Genomic DNA, 18,107 nt, shown 5'->3' with positions numbered 1-18,107 from the left:
TACATCAATCCATGTGCATTAAAAAGAAAATAAAATCATAGATGAATATAAATGCATCAAAAAACTTCATAACGTTTATCACGTACTTTTATTCAGAAATTTTTTAATAAATGTGAAAAAAACTACCAAAATTTATATGAAAATGTTTCAATTCCATGTGTTTTTATTCTATTTAACCGGTTCAACCGGATTTTTGTAAAAACCGGCCGGTTCAATTCGGTTCAGAAATATACATAAAATCGGTGATAGTTGAACCGCTTCCTTTCCCGATTCCTCGTCCAACCGGTTCGCCGGTTCAAACCGGTTTTTAAAATATTGCTCCTAATATTATAACTTAATGTGTTTACTTATAAATAAATGTATTAATACTTAATATAATAAAATGACTTATATATTAGGTTTTTTTTCGAATTAAATTATTTTTTTTTTCTAAAAAGGACCTTCTACTTTTTATTTTGTTTTTTTATTTGACCTGTTTTAGTAGGTTTATCAGTAATACTCCGGTTTTAGACATTTTTGTTTGAAAAAACCCTCGATTTTTTTTTTCTGCAAAAACCCTTAACTTTTTTTCTTTGAAAACATCTCACATTTGACAATTTTTTTAGAATTTAATTTCAACTTTCATATATTTCCTGTTAATAACATTTTCAATCTTAGAAATAATTTGATCAATAATAATTTCATTATAATCATTTGAGACTCAAAATTTCTTTTTTCCTTTTGAACCAGTTTAGTTTCATTTGACTAATAATTTCTATATTGTTGTTGTTGTGTATCATGTTCTTAATGGTTTTGAGCATAGCCGAATGAAACATATGATTTGTTTGAAACAAAGGGAAAATCTATTCTATATAATTATTGTTGGCAAAACACATGCCAAAAATTTATTTGTATGATGTTCGAGAATTATAGTAGATGAAGAACAATGATCTAAGTTGGCTTGACATCAAAGATTCTTTTAAACATAAAACAAAAAGACAAATCAATGTTTGAAATCTAATATAAGCTTGAGAAAATTGTAAGATTGGTCCCTATGGTATTCAAAAAATTGTGGATTGGGTTTAAAAGGTTTTTAACTTGAATGAAATGTTCAAAATCAATATTTTTTTTTTCTTGATTTCGGTCCCTAGTAAACTTGAAATGATATTTTTACCCTTCTAATTTCCTTTCTTCTTTTTTGTTTTTATTTTAATGCTTTCTTAATTTAAAAAGAAAAAGAAAAATAAAAAAAGGTCCAACCCACCCCCAATGTTTTTTTTCCACTCGTTGGCCTCCTTATCACTTCGCCAAATTGCCAAAAAAAAAAAAAAAACCCTTCAATCTGAAAAACGGTATGTTATCAGATATTGTTGATAAAGAGCTTGTGGTCTCCTCATCCTCCGTATCTTTCCCTGTACTAACATTCCCAATTGCTTAAGGTAAGATCATATGTTCCATTTCATATATTTTGATGAACGATGGTAGGGGTTTCAACTTTCAAGGTTTCAAGGTCAGAACAACATATGGGATTTCAAGGCACGAATTTTGGGTTTGCAAGGTTCGATTTCAGGGGTTTCAAAAGAAAGTTGTAAGCCCAGAATCCAGATCATAAATATACATATGATGAACACACATATCTTTTAATTGAACTGGGTTTTGATGATGGAACAAATTTTGTTTTCCATAGAGATAATCTAACTAGGTTTCGAAGAAGATGATGATGAATTTCTAGGATTCGAGTTGATGAACATATGAAGAACAATATTTTTTTTATGAAGAACATCGATGAACATACTGAATTTTTGATATTTGATTTGAAATGATAAACTGAAAATGGAGACTGTCTTTGTTTGCTCCGATGATTTGAAGAATATAGCTTTGTAATGTTTCAAAACTCCGATGAAATAATTTGGATGATTAATCGAGACTCCCATGATATTGTAATGTAAAGGGAAATAGATGCTCTCTTCGATAAACATGATGAATACAGAGATGGGTGGTGGTTTTTTGGTTGTGTGTTTATGAGATAGATAGATAGATAGATAGATGGATAGATAGATAGATAGATAGATAAAGAGCACCATAGAGAGACAGAGAGACCATTGGGGTGGGGTGGGCCCTTTTCTCTTTTTCTTTTATTTTTAAATTAACAAAGCATTAAAAAAAGGAAATTAAAAGGGTAGAAATGTCATTTCAAGTTTACCAGGGACTAAAACCACAAAAAATTATTGATTTTGGACCTTCCATGCAAGTTGGAAACTTTTTAGACATTATCCATAATTTTTTGAATACCACATTGACCAATCTTGTAGTTTTGTCTATAAGCTTTCATGTTTTCTCGGTTTGAAACATTATGAAGTCACACTAGATAGTTCTTCCTCATTCCCTACAATATTTAAGCATCAAGCAAATGTTGCCTTCATATTTTAATATTAAAAACTATCAAAAACACCATAAACAACACTCCCAAAAAAATATAAAAATTATGAGGCAAAACGAAAAAGTTGGTTCAATTTTCTTTTTCAAATTTGAGGTGCTTTTTTTTGGATAAAAAAAAGTCGAGGGGTTTTCCGTAAAAAAAATTTCAAATATAATAATAATAATAACACTAATAATAATAACTAGAAAGGTTACCCCAGCTACGCGGGGGCCAGAAGCTTTCAATATTGTTTCCGAATCGATAAATATGACAGACGTAGAAAGTGCAAGGGGCCAGAAGCTTTCAATATTGTTTCCGAATCGATAAATATGACAGACGTAGAAAGTGCAAGGATGAAAAGCTGGGAGTTTGTCCCAGACTGTTTTTTTCATGTTTTTATGAAAAAATGTAAAAGTTTTGACTGTAAAGATCAGAAGTTTCAAAACGGTTAAAGAATTAAAGGGGTATGAATTAGCAAATTTTTAGAAAAGGGATCAAAGTTGTCAAACCGTTAAAGTTTTATAGTCAAACTTTAAATATTAAAAGATTCCTAAAAAGTATAAAAATATTGATTGCAAAGACCAAAAATGTCAAAATAGGTAAAGAATGAGGAGCAAAGTGCAGGGACCATTTCTGCCAAAAAAATGTCAAGTTTACTATTCCTAAGTATGGTGAGCATTTGGACCGGTGGACCGGACCGGACCGAACCGTTTTTTTGGACCCCCGGGCCGGTTCTCGGTTCCAAGATTTCTCGCCGGTCCGGTCCGGTTTTTTTCCCGGTCCGGTCCGGTTTTTACCGGGTTTAGAACCGATTGGACATGATTAAGATTTTTGTGACATTTTTTAAACGCACATAACTCATTCGTTTTAAGTCGGATTGACTTGCGGTTTTTTCCAACATTTAGTTTACAGTTTGTAGATGAATTTAGACTATAATTTTGTTTATTTTGGTATTATATTCATTGTGTTACAATCCTTCAAAGTAGAGCTATCAAAGCTGAAAAAATTCAACTTTTCAGCAACATTTTGTAAGCTGTGACGTTTTTTAAACACCCATAACTCATTCGTTTTAAGTCGGATTGACCTCCGATTTTTTCCAACATTTATTTTACAGTTTGTAGATGAGTTTAGACTATAATTTTGTTTATTTTGGTATTATATTCACCGAGCTACAATCCTTTAAAGTAGAACTATCAAAGTTGAAAAAATTCAGCTTTTTAGCAAGATTTTATAATCTGTGACGTTTTTTAAACACCCATAACTCATTCGTTTTAAGTCGGATTGACCTACGGTTTTTTCCAATATTTAGTTTACAATTTGTAGATGAATTTAGACTATAATTTTGTTTATTTTGGTATTATATTCATTGAGTTACAATCCTTCAAAGTAGAGCTATCAAAGCTGAAATATTTCAGCTTTTTAGTATTATTTTATACTATAATTCCGAGTCCGCGTTTAGCACTTGTGGTAGAGTTGTAAATGAGTATCAAACTAGTTTATCGACATTGATAGTTGAAGCTTTGTTATGCACCCAAGATTGGGTGATAAAGTTTACAAATCCGATAGTTGACAACGTTGGTGACATCTTGAACGATGATGATATAACTTTGGGTAAAAAAATTACAATCTTTATTCTTTTTTTTATACAATTATTACTTTTTATTAAATACTAGCAACATTTTCATTTGTGTTTATGTAGAGATTGCACAAGCTTTAAATATGTTACATATGGATGACAATGATATGGGGAAGAGGCCAATGGAAGATTAAATTATGAGTTTATGAAATTTGTTAGTTTGATTGATTTTAAAGTTTAAACTATGATTTTTGTTGTTACGGTAATACTTTTGTATGTTTGTCTTAAAATTGTTTAACTTTTGTTAGTGAACTTGATTTATATGTTAGTTGCTTTTATTTGGAAAATTAATTTTTGCAAATTGCAAGTTATAATATTATACATCAATGTAGATTAGTTAGGCATGAAACGGAAACATATTAATTTTGCAAGTTATAATATTATACATCAATGTAGATTACTTATTATACTCTATGGAATTAAAGTTGTACCGGTCCAAACGGGTCCAAAAACCGGAAAACCCGGACCTGGACCCGGACACGGACACGACTCATCCGGTCCGGTCCATGGTCCACAAAATTCTCCATAACCGGTCCGGTCCAAGAGCCGGTTCGGTCCAAATGCTCACCCCTATTCCTAAGCTTCATATCTTTAATATATATATATATATATATATATATATATATATATATATATATATATATATATATATAGGGAAAAGAGAATATACATTACAGCCCCACCTAAGCTTAGGTACTAAACCTCTTGAAAATACACTGTTTTACTATATAAAGATTACGGTTAATGGATTCACGATTAATACTTTAAGATGTAAATTCAAGATTGACACAATAGGGTTTAGGGTTTAGGTTTATGTTTAAGGTTTAGTGTTTAGGGTTTAGGGTTTAGTGTTTAGATTTAGGGTTTAGGGTTTAACTTTAGTGTTTAGGGTTTAAATTTAGGGTTTAGGTTTAGGGTTTAGTAATGTTCACTTGGATGAAGTAATAAACGATAACTGGGGAAAGAAAACGGAGATGATAAAACTATAATGAAAGAAAGTGGAGAATGAGATATTTATCAAGTGAAACCAAACCGGGTATATTTAGGATGTTAAAACGACATATTTTAGAGGTTTAGTACCTAAGTTTAGGTGGGGCTGTAATATACATATATATATATATATATATATATATATATATATATATATATATATATATATATATAATATGTTAACTTAAAAATGGTAAAATGAGTTATATTTAATTTTTCTATTTAAAATTGTAACTTCCGTAAAAAAAAAATCAACCGTAGTTAGATAACCCTTGATGATAGATTGCTATCATTATTACACGAATAATTTAAGATAGAAAGTGATAATAATTATTATTCTTTCTATATTTATGTTAGTTAAAACGATAAAATAAAATGAAGAGAACGTAATAAGATAAAAATCTTTTTATTTGGATATATAATTAATATAATATAATATAAGATTTTGTATTTTTCACCTAAGAATAATATCAGAACTTAGAAGGAAATTTGCATTTTTGTCAAAACATAACAAAATCCCCAAAATAAGTCAGAACTCAGAATACCTCTTAGGTTGCTAAAAGAAAAGGATCTTTGTGGACATAATATTAAAGTATAGGGGGTGTTTCTAAAAAAGCACACTCTTTAACATGTAAAAAAATGCAAAATACATTTGAGCATCATTTTGAATCGTCCAACGGCTAGAAATACGACCGTTGGACAGCGCGTAGATGAAGGCGTCCATTCCTTGGCTTCAAAAAGGGGTTGTCGTCTCTTTCCACTTTCAACACATCCATTAGTTTTTCGATTCAGAGAACCAGAGCGAGAGTGAGAGAGTGAGAGGGAGGAAGAGAGGGGCATCGTCGTCAGTGTTTTCTGTTCTTTTTTAGATTTCAATACATTCATAGATCGATTAAGATGGCGTCCAGGCACGTTCCTCAAGAACAAAACAGAGGTATCCCCCTTTTTTAACCCCTTTTCATATCTGGGTTTTGATTCAATCGCATATATTCTGTTTCTTGAGGGGTTTTTATCGATAGTTTGTGGGTTTTGATTATTTGTTGGTTTAAATCTGTTTTAAGGATGCGAATCCCGATGAGGGTTTATGGGTTTCTTAGTTCTCTCATATATTCAAAGAGGCAATAGTGAATCTGTATGAGATCTTCCTTGATTCCGATTTGAAACCTTCAGATTTACTGGTTTTATAGTTCTTCTGTCGGTTCAATCGAAGGGTTTTATATTTTGATTTTGACTTCCCTCTGATCTAAATCAGTATCTTGATGGGATTTAATTATAACGAAAGATTTATGGGTTTTTATTCGATGATATGCGATTAGATCTGCAAGTTTTATGTTCTTTCTGACTCGAAAGATCAATACCCAACATTTAAATTACGTTCTTGATTGTGGGTCTTCCGTTGATGAATTTTCTTGATTGAAAAAAGTTAAATCTTGTTTTTGTCATTGGTAAAGGTGACGCAGTTGGGGCTGTAAAGCAGAAGGTTAACATGGCGGTTCCGGCTGCCGGACAAGTCAAAAGCCGCCGTGCACTTGGTGACATCGGCAACCTGGTTAAACTCCGGCCACTTGATGGCAAGCCACTGCCTGCAATCACACGCCCGGTTACAAGAAGTTTCTGTGCACAGTTACTCGCCAATGCACAACGAGACGCAGCTGAAAACAAAAAGGTGAAACTTTTCTTCAAATTTCACGATTAATCGCAGAAACTTTTCTCCAAATCTTTTTTCATTAACGATTCATCTTCCTGAATCTTGATTACAGAAACCAATGGCAGTCAACGCAGCCAAGAAGAAAGCAACAGTCAAACCAAAACCACCACCGGTGCCGGAAAATGCAACTGTAATCGAGATCAGTCCGGACACCCAAGAAGAGAGGAAATCAGGATCTTCTTCATCTTCCCGAAACAAGAAACCTCAATCGTCACTCACTTCAACACTAACTGCCCGGAGCAAAGCTGCCTGTGGCCTTAACTACAAACCAAAACCGGCGAATGTCGTCGACATTGATGCTCAAGATATCGACAACGAATTGGCTGAAGTCGAGTATGTCGAGGACATATACAAGTTTTACAAACTCATTGAGGTTCGCATATATACAACAGATACATTCATGTTTTGATGTATGAAGTTTTATTGAAAGATTTGATGTGTTTGTGATGCAGAATGAAAGCAAAGTTCATGACTACATGCATTCCCAACCGGAGATTAACGACAAGATGAGGGCAATTCTGATTGACTGGCTGATTGAGGTTCACAACAAATTCGAGCTAATGAATGAGACACTGTACTTAACGATCAACATTGTCGACCGATTTTTGGCTTCTGAAACTGTTGCTAGAAGAGAATTACAATGTGTAGGAATGAGTGCAATGCTTATTGCATCGAAATACGAAGAAATCTGGGCTCCGGAAGTCAACGATTTCGTTCAAATCTCAGACAGAGCTTACGAACATCGGCATGTGTTAGTGATGGAAAAGCGGATTCTAGGTCGATTGGAATGGAATCTAACCGTTCCTACGCCGTATGTGTTTCTCACTCGGTTCATCAAAGCCGCCGCAACTCCACCGGAGATTAACGTGAGTGTTTAATTCTGAATTTCTGATTCTAAGATGTTTTAATCCTTTGATTCAGATTATGATTCTGATTATTGGAATGGAATACGACAGATGGAACACATGGTGTATTTCTACGCAGAACTAGGGATGATGCATTACGAGATCATAAGGTTTTGCCCGTCGATGGTTGCAGCGGCGGCGGTGTACGCTGCCCGGAGCACCCTGAATAAGAGTCCGGTGTGGCACGAGACTTTGGAGATGCACACGGGGTTTGAGGAGAGGCAGGTGATGGAATGTGCGAAGATGATGGCTGTGTTTCATTCGGTGGCGAAGGATGATGAGAAGAGGAAGGTGATATACAGAAAGTATTCCAGTGTTACACGTGGCGCGGTGGCGCTATACCCTCCGGCCAAAGCTCTGTTGGCCGCAGTGATGCCATTGTCGTCGTAGTTTTTAGAGGAGGGGTTGGGTGGGTATAAGAGATATCTAACTAAACTGTGTTGGTTGTTTCTGGATTTGGGTCAATTGAATGATTCTATTACTTTTATTGTTGAACATTTTAATGGGATTATATAATCATTAAAGTGAACATTATAAGAGAGATCTAACTGTGTTAGATTATTTCTCGATTTGGATCAATGAAATGATTCTTTTCCTTTTTAATATTTTGTGAACATTAAGATCGATGATTCCAGAATTTCATTCAATGTGTTATCATTCCTTTACAATATTTCTCCTTTTTGAGAGTTCTCATTCCCATCATAAAAAGAATTAAGAAGTAAGATGGTGTTTGGAGAAAAGAGGATGAAACTATTGATGAAAAAGTTATTTACATCATCATTGTTTTTCTAGCAAGAATCTTAGGTTCCTAAAAACTAGTTGAAAAAAAAAAAAGAAAAGAAAGAAAGAAGAAGAAGAAGAAGAGAAAAGATAAAATTAAAATGAAAAAAACAAAGAATGGCAAAATATATTTATGGATTTTATGTTAGAAGGATATAAAATCATAAATCACCCGAACACAATAATTAGTAGAGATGGTGTTTGGAGAAAAAAGGATGAAACTATTGATGAAAAAGTTTCTTTGACTAGGTTGCAAATTCACTATCACCAAAAATGTGAAATGGGCTCATTTTATTGGATAATTAATATTAGTGGCCCAAGTTAAAAAGAGGTTCATTGGGTCAATCAATGAAACTTTTATTTTCGATTATCATTTTAGTCTTCTTATTTCCAAAACTGAAATATTGGAGGAAAACTAGACTTGATTTGGACTTCATTTCCAAAAATTGTGCAAGTTTCACATTTACTCGAGTAGGAAATTTCACTGGATGTAGTCGAGCGGACAATTTTGATTGTCAAAATAGGATTTCGTGATTTTTCTAATATGTGCTCTATTTGCACGTATAAAAAGCATTAATTGAAGAGTTGATTATAATGAATACTATCATAATTAAATATCATAAATATTAATTATATATAATATTATTTATAAGAGAAATTAAATAGTCTCTTACTTCTTGTTCTTATTATTTATAATTAATGTATTTTATATTTAATTATTGTAATATTACACATAGTTAATGTTTATCATATTTAATTATAGTAATATTTTTTATAATTAATGTTTTTCTTATATGTGACCATAAAACACATATTTGAAAATCTCAATTAACACTCAAAACATATGTTTCACAGGCCAAATAGCATCATAATATTTAATTGGACCAATGATAAATAAACTTATCTCTATTTTTAAGAACCGAAAAAAAAAATTACGCTTTTAAAATCATATTATCTTTATTTGCGGAAAATCTCAATACAATAAAACATTTTACGGAAACGGTCTCGTTTTATTAAAATATATTGAGTAAAGATGTTTCAAAATACAAAAATTCTCAGGATGTCATAATCAATACATAACATAGTAACAACGTAAAAACCTAACGATCCTGAATATTATTAAATATTGTCTCTTAATCACTAGACATCCTAATCAAGTCACAACAATTTTAACCTTGTTACCTATGATGCATATTAGTTTGAGTGGGTCAGGTTTGGGAAAACCTAGTGAGACATATAGAGTTTCAATCCCACAATTTTATTATGATAATAATCTATAATTAATAAACCAACAAAAGCAACTGTTACCAACAATATATCATACAATGTAGATATCCATAAGGCAATCTACCCCATCCAGTTGATTCTCACATACTGATCTATAACATTGATCCTTGAGATTTAACCTGGTGGATCATTGTAAGCAACGAGTACTCTTTTCTGATTCGGGGATTCCTTGGCAGTAGAAGTTAATAAAGGCAACCATAAGGGGGAGGGGATATAGTATAAACACCTATGGGAATAGTGACCCATTATGTTACATAATACGTTGTGGGTCGTAAATACACACAAACAATGTAATTCACAAGATTTGTCTAGATTAGTCAGGTGTTGTCATCTTACTCTACCAGGTGACCAGACATACCGAACCCATTGCCTGATACACACACACACACCATTTACGATTGTCTAAAAAGAAGAGGAATACTAGTATAGTACTCTGGTATGTAATGTTGGATTAGTGTCTAAGCTTGTAACTATATTTGCTATGTACTTGACCCGGTTGTGCCTTCACCAAAGTAACTTAATGGGATGATTTATGGAGAAAGAGGATTAATTATGATTTATTAATATATTATATGAATAATATATTAAAGGAGAAATCATATTGTTTAATTAATATTAGTCAAGAATTAATTAAGAATTAGTTTTGTGACTAAAAGACATTAATTAAACTTAGGGGACTGGAATTGTAATTATAAGATAATTGCAATTGGGCTATGGATCAACTTGGAACATAGGTTGGACGAATTCTATGGGAAGCTCATACGGAATTCGTCCAAGGGTTGTTCTAAAGGGAGTCCATGGGCTGCTTAGGGCCTAAGCAGTCAAATTAGGGTTTCCTAGTTGATAACCCTAATTGCCTCACTATATAAAGACCCCTATAGTCCCAAAAACGTGGGGAACTCTCTTGAAAGAACCCTAGTTCGTTTTTGGTGCTTCTCCTCCTTCTCTTTAGTCATCATCTTGCTTGTGGTGTTTGTAAGCCATTAGAGGAGTGACACTTGTGACTCTAAGCTCCAAGACAAGAAGATTCAAGCCATTCTTGAAGAGGTAATCATCTAGATCTGCTCTTACGTGATAATTTAGGGTTTGTAAGTCTTGGATGAATTTCATGTACAATAGAGAAACCTAGATCCAAGCTTTAGGGTTTGCATGAGCGCATAGGATGTTCTTTTGTTCAAAACCCATCATGTAACTCGTACCCTGACACACAACCATGTAATAGAACATAGCTCTACTCTTCGTTCCAATCTCACACACACCATTGGTATAATATTACTCAAAATCCAACTTATGTGAACCAAGCATTCCTTTCAAGTCTTAGTTTATAACTAGACAAGACCACAATACCCATAATTAATCTCAAACACAAATTTCATGCTTATACAATATCATTACAATACAGTGTATAACTAAACACTCGTTCAACTTTCTTTTGAACTAAATATCCTTGACAAACCTTAGTTTGTAACTAGACCATATCACAATACTTGTAATTTCCTTTTAATACAGTTTTCCTAGTCATGCATTACTATATTGCATGACTATACCCTTTTTCAACTTACTTGGGACTAAACATCTTTATGTCTTAGTTTAAAACATAAACAAATACTACAATCCTTGAAATCAACTTTCAGTACTGACATTATTTAGACAGCAATATCATAATTAAATATACTCTATCATGTATTTAATATACATAAATATTTTAAAGAGTAATACTTCTATTAAAGTTTTTATGTAGTAATACCGTATATACACTTAACACATATATAATCATATTTTTGTCGCACCGTATATGCTAAAAAATATACATATAACACATATTCTAGATAATAAGTACATGATTCACATATAAGCTTTGAACTATTATTTAATAATTTTAATAAATACTTGTATTAAAATCATGTTCTTGAAAAGCGACTATGCACTCGCTTGATTGAGGTGGAAGATTCGCAGGAAAGTTAGTTCCTTGACTAACATTTAAATTTCCCATTTTTAAACGATCTAAATACGAATATTAGCACGATTCAGTATTCGTGCGTATTTATAAGGTTATATTAATCAATTCTCGAATTCATCATTAATCCCAATAAAATACCGAGTTCTATTAGATAAGGAATGACCAGGTAAGATCACTATGGCGGTAGGATCCGTTTGGTAAAAAAATGTACCGTTTGGAAATTCCAGTTTAAACACCTCACATACCTAGCTTAGACACCACTCCTGTAAGTAGATCAATCAATATAATGACTGATATTACTGATAAATTTTATTTATAGCTTCATAATAACGACTACGAACATAAATATAAGCAATATTGTAGAACTCGCTACTTGGTACCAATTCGACCGATTGCCGAGTAGTGAGTACTCAGGAGTACTCGGACTCGTTAATTCATGTAGAAATATTTTAGGGAAATTATATATGTAAAAATCATAAGTTGATTGAAATGTATTACAAAATTATGTACATGTAAATACACAAAAACTGAAAAACACATAATGGTCTCACTTCGTGAATAATTGATGAAAATTTAAGATATATATATATATATATATATATATATATATATATATATATATATATATATATATATATATATATATATATTAATCACCAAGTTGGCCGAGTTCTACGATACTGATTGCTTCAGTAAGTGGCTGATCGGGGAGTACTCGGATTTTGTAACTTGCCTCGGTAAGGGGCCGAGTAGGGAGTACTCAGCCGAGTAATCGGCCAACTCAGCGAGTTTTACAACACTGAATATAAGTTGCACTTAAAGCACGGTAAGTATAATTCAACTTACAAGTTTTTTAGCGAAAAACTAGAAACTGTACGGATAGAACTTCGATACCGAAAACTTTATTTTGTTGGGTGTGACAACCTGGAAAATACGTCATCGACCATCGTTAGTATTTAACGATAAAACACAAAAATGTAATAAGGATAATCTTGTAGCCTCCAACTATATTTTAATATATTTAATTTTTCGTCATTAATTACGTCAATCTCTAGGCTAAAAAATAAGTGCATGGAAAGTCACGTCACTTTGAGAGCATGTTAACATTTTTAGATATTATAAGCTACCGCTATCCCAAAAATATAAAATTCGCAAAAACCCAGCTCAGTATGAGTGATATATGACTTTTGTAGTAAATAAATATCCAACATATGTAAAAAAGTTACAATGACGAAAACTACAAAGAGAATGGTTGACTTTTGGAAAAAGTCACCAAAATGACAAACTTAGTACTACTCAAAGTAGGAATTTTGGAACGAAGAACGCCTAATACAAAAATTGTATGAGAGAGTTATGATTTTTATAAAATAATAAGGGTAATAAAAACTAGTCGAAACACAAAAGTTAGAATTAGCCAAAACGACCAAAAGGAAAGTTGTAGGGAACGTTGTAACATCCAAAATTTTCAGTAAAATTTTTCATTTTTAAGTAACGAAATCATTTCCATAAAATATAAAATTCCGATCACATTTGTTTTCAAAATCCATAACATCAGACAATTTATTCATAATACCAGAGTGTCCCCAATAAAACACTAGAGCGTGCATGTCGCACCATCACGCCGAACTATTTCCCTTAGATCCTGAAGTACCTGAAACAATCAACAAACTGTAAGCTAACGCTTAGTGAGTTCCTCATAACATACCCCATACAATCCACATAATCATATAAACCATATCAGCCATATAAGCTACATAAGTCATGCATACAAACATATAAGGATGCCCTGGAAACCCTCCAATGTCTTACTTCATGTCACACCCTCGAACCAGACGGCGAAAACGTATGGGGGCTTGCGAGTGACTTCATCCTTGTAGTATCATCACATAGTATATAATTGAAACATAACATCATCATCATCATCACACATGTAATATAACAACGTACATTGTTTACATCGAGTATTGTATTTTAATGTTACATGACAAAATAATTAGAGTATGATGAACAAAATATAACAAAATATCCATTTAACCGATCAATCCAATATGCTTTAGCGGTTTCCTGAGAATACAAGTTAATTTGAAAAGGTCAACATAAAAATGTTGGTGAGTTCATAAGCATGTTTTGAGAAAATGATTTGTGTAACTTTGTAATCACAAGAAAATCCTGTATTTTCTTAAAATAGTTTAGTGTGTTTGTGTCCGATCTTATATTAATGCATGTGTGTTTTTGTTTAGTAGAATCCTAAAAGTAAGTGAAGAGAATGTAAGGAGAATGCCCCCAGACAACCCTATGTTGCCTATAAAAGAGAATGTTGTCGTACCAACCCCCGAGGTTGAGTACCAGTGTAAGTATGTTCCCGAGTAATCCAAGAGAGAAAAGAACGGTCTCCTGTAAATTTCATAACATTAATTCCTCTATGTGAGTCGTTATAACCATGCTAATTAATGACAAATTCGCTTGTTTTGGCGTTGTTGAACACCGACGGAAAATAGAATAAGGATTTTGGTCACCCTAGACTGATGTAGTTTAACTGTAGCGAACAGCTCGGGTGTGGGGTGTCATCCCAGTATAGATCTACACACAAACCCCCGCTCTCCCTCCAAGAGACTCTGGTTATAACTACAGGCTACGATCGTACACACAATAGGTGTCAACTGATACGTCTCACTAGATCCTTAATCGAATTTTACGCGAAGAGAAACATATAAAACTCATTCCAGGCTTAATGAACCATGTAAGCGGCCACTAAGGCTCATTGAACACGTAAATCATTTTCTGGCCCAAAAGGGACGATATTATATAACATAGGCCCAAAATATATGTAAAATGACAATTAAAGCCCATTTCATATGTAAGGTATTTATACGCCCAAATTAGTATACAAATAGTATGCAAGGTCCAGCACGCATGTTAATGGGTCATGTGGCCCAATAAGCATATAAATAGTATTCATGACCTATCAAGCATGTAAATGGGCCACTAAGGCCTAATATCAAGAAAGTGACAAAGTTAGCCTGTTTGTTATTATTTTGCTATTATTAGTTCAAATATTTACTAAAATAGCATAAAAAGCCCACTTTTTGTAAAAATTGACATTCTTGGCCCATTAAGCCAAAATTTTACAATTAAGGCCCAATTTTTGTAAAAATGACATTTTTGGTCCTAATTTGGACAAAACTTGTGTTTAAGGCTAGTTTTTGGTAAAAATAACATTTTTAACTCATTTTTGTCAAAAATATTACTTTTGGCTTGATTTTTTTGAAAATATACATTTTCGACCCATTTATAGAAAATTTCATATTTTTGGCCCAAATGTTCATAATTTCGCAACTTTGACCCCTTTTTTTATCAAAAATTTACATTTTTGACACAACTTTCTTGAAAATGAAAATTTAACCCACAAAAGACCAGAAATTACCATTTTGGGCCCAAAACCGTGAGAAGCCCAAATAAGGCCCATTTATAAAATATTTAGATTTTTGGTCCCTATAAGGTTTCAAATGTCAAGTTTAGCCATTGTTTAGCACAAATTTCCTTTTAAACTACATACTAGCCGAGAGTTACAAAAACAACCCATATTTTGTTACTTTTGTCATTTTTAGTCCCTTTCATGAAGTTTTTCTTAGATTCAAGTATCCTTAATGTATTTTAAACCTTTCTCTTATGAGATATGTTGAAATAGGTGTTATGTTATACCAAAATCATATTCTTTTAGTATATTTTCAAGTTCATGAAGTTTTTACCACATAAACATATCTATAACTAGAAAAGCACATAAAATCATGCATACACACATAGATCTACACAAAACAACTTGTATTCTCCCCCAAAACAAAGTATAAATCGAAAATAGAGGGGTATGAACTCACTTTGAGGCTTGTTTCGGTTTTGATGAAGGGATATGAGAATATGATGTTGTTTTCAGCCTAGCTTACTGATAGGTGCATTTTATGCACCTATTTTGCATGTTTATTTCCGTCCTTTTATAGCATTCTACTTCATAATTCTTGCATTTAGTTGATTATTAGGGCAATTGTATATTTCATCAAGAATGTCTGGTACTTCACCATTTTTGATTTATTTTGCAGGCATTATGGAGCATGGATACATGGAGCTTGGATGCTTGGAGCTTTGGAGTATAAGGAGAAGATGAGCCGGTCATTCCATGGTAGAAAACATGAAGATGGAACCCGAGTCATTGTGCATTATTATCATAGCAAAGGACTATGTTTGAAACGCGATTCTTGTCACACCGACACGGGTCGTGTTTGTCCTTTTTCATCTTATATTTGAGCAACATGACTCATGGTGAAGCTAGATTGAAGATGGAGCCAACGGTGAAGACTTTTTGGAATTTTAGCAAAAAGAATGGGCCATGCCAAAAACACGTGGTCAAGACAAATGGCCATGCCAAAAACACATGGGCAAAAGGCATGGCCATGCCAAAAATGCATGGCCTCATGGCATGCACGTGAACATTAATTAAAATAGGAGATGTTGCCATTTTGAAGGAAGGAACGGTTTTTTGAGCAGTTTTGGGCGATCTTGGGCGATCTTGGGAGAATTCTTGGAGTTTTTGAGAAGACCTAATCATTGCAAACACTTTGGATTTCATTTTTGTAAGGATTAGACATTCCAATTCCATCTTTATTATTATTTGATTTGTTCTTAGCCATGTGTGGCTAAGAAACCCTAGTTTCTAGTTCTTGTTCAAAACATGTTGATTGCTTGACTTGAAGCATATGATTTGATGTTTGATTTGTGATTCTATTCTAGTGATTATGTTTTTGTTTAAACTATAACCCTTAAATTTGATTTGTGTTTGATTGGCCACTTTCATGAATTGAATTTTTGTGCAGTTAATTCACTTTTAGGGCACCTAATCATTCTATTAAGTTAATAATTGGTAACAAGCAATAAGTTTTCTTATTGTAAAACATATATCACATGTTTTCACACTTCCGAGTGTATGAGAAGAAATGAACATTGTTGGGAAGCTTGTACAAAACTTAATGTAGTTTTTCAATACAATCTAAGAGCGTGTTTAGGTTGAATTAGTAAAGCTAGGTCTAGTCAAAGAGCGAGTTTTGGTTAGATAATTTGGCAAGAGAGATGTGTTAGATCATGTTAATATCTTTCAGTACCAACTTAGAATAGCAATCTTGAATTACATCAAGTCATAATCAAGTTGAACAACAACATTGAGAACTAGAACTGGAAACACTTTTACAACTTGTTCACAAATCTATTTCATTTTGTGCATGTTTTTAAAGTAGATTGTTATTTTATTATTTCACTTTTGCAAACAAATTCCCCTTTGTGATCAAAGTACCTTGTGCAAAGAGATATAGACTTTTGTCCTGTGTCTTTGTGGTTCGACCCTGCTTGCCTTGTACTATTTTTTAGTGCGTTAAAGCAGTGTATTTGGAGTCCATTGTACCCCTATTATTTGTTGGGTTTGACACGCCTGACAAATTGGCGCCGTTGCCAGGGACACGGTGTTACTAATTGTTTATGCCTAGATCCTTTCGTACAGGTACACCACTTTAAATTGACTCGGAGATAAAGAAGACTACAAAGAAGCTACGGAAGCAAGCCAAGCTTCGTAAGAGGCATCTGGTTTCCAGAACTTCTTCATCATCTACCCCTCCGGTCATCAACATTTGGGAGGATATACCCCTCTCAAGTGTGTCAGAAACTGAAACAAAAAACCCCTCATCATCATCTCAACCATCCTCACCCATAAATACCACCCTACTCTCTTCACCTACTCATAACATCCCAAACACTACACCCACAAAAATCTTAATTCCTACTCATACCATGGGAGATAACCATGGAGGGAACCACCTCCAAACCCACCACCCGAACAAACCCTTCGCCAATGGGCGAGGAAAGAGGTTACTCAACAACCTCTTTGCATCACTTACTCAACAACTATAAACCTAGAATTGAAATCTGGTCTCATCCACTTACTCCCAACCTTTAGAGGCTTAGAAAACGAAGATCCCCACAAGTTCCTCACAGATTTCCATGTTGTGTGTGTTGGCATGAAACCACACAATGTCACAGAGGACCAAATTAAGCTTAGGGCATTCCCCTTTGCGGTGCAAGACTCAGCAAAAGATTGGCTTTATGACCTCCCACTGGGGACGGTCAACACATGGGTAGATCTTGCACGCCTCTTCTTAGAAAAATACTTCCCAGAAATGAAAGCTTCGGCCCTAAGAAGAGAGATAATTGGGATCAAACAACACAAGAGATAAGCCTTTCATACATATTAGGAGAGGTTTAAAAAGCTTTGTGCCCGTTGTCCAAAGCATGGTATTAGTGAGTACCAAATCCTTCAATACTTTATTGAAGGCATGGATCCTTGGGAAAGAAGACTTCTTAATGCTTCAAGTGGAGGATATTTGACCGATAAGACCCCAACTGAG

General features: G+C 33.5%; 1 protein-coding gene across 1 annotated transcript; it reads left to right on the top strand.

The window, feature by feature from the left end:
- Nucleotides 1–5,773: 5,773 nt before the first annotated feature.
- LOC145054973 (G2/mitotic-specific cyclin S13-7-like) lies at nucleotides 5,774–8,240 on the top strand. Its single transcript, XM_079003245.1, has 5 exons — nucleotides 5,774–5,958; nucleotides 6,476–6,690; nucleotides 6,785–7,105; nucleotides 7,185–7,598; nucleotides 7,689–8,240. Exons 1-5 carry the CDS (start codon nucleotides 5,922–5,924, stop codon nucleotides 8,025–8,027), a joined length of 1,326 nt encoding a protein of 441 aa, XP_078859371.1. The 5' UTR covers nucleotides 5,774–5,921; the 3' UTR covers nucleotides 8,028–8,240.
- The last annotated feature ends 9,867 nt before the right edge of the window (nucleotides 8,241–18,107 follow it).

This window comes from Lactuca serriola, chromosome 5, assembly GCF_051521515.1.
Source record: "Lactuca serriola cultivar US96UC23 chromosome 5, Lser_US96UC23_V15, whole genome shotgun sequence".
Taxonomy (NCBI): domain Eukaryota; kingdom Viridiplantae; phylum Streptophyta; class Magnoliopsida; order Asterales; family Asteraceae; genus Lactuca; species Lactuca serriola.
Note: the sequence above shows the minus strand (reverse complement) of the source record. Positions and strands in the feature narration are given on the sequence as shown.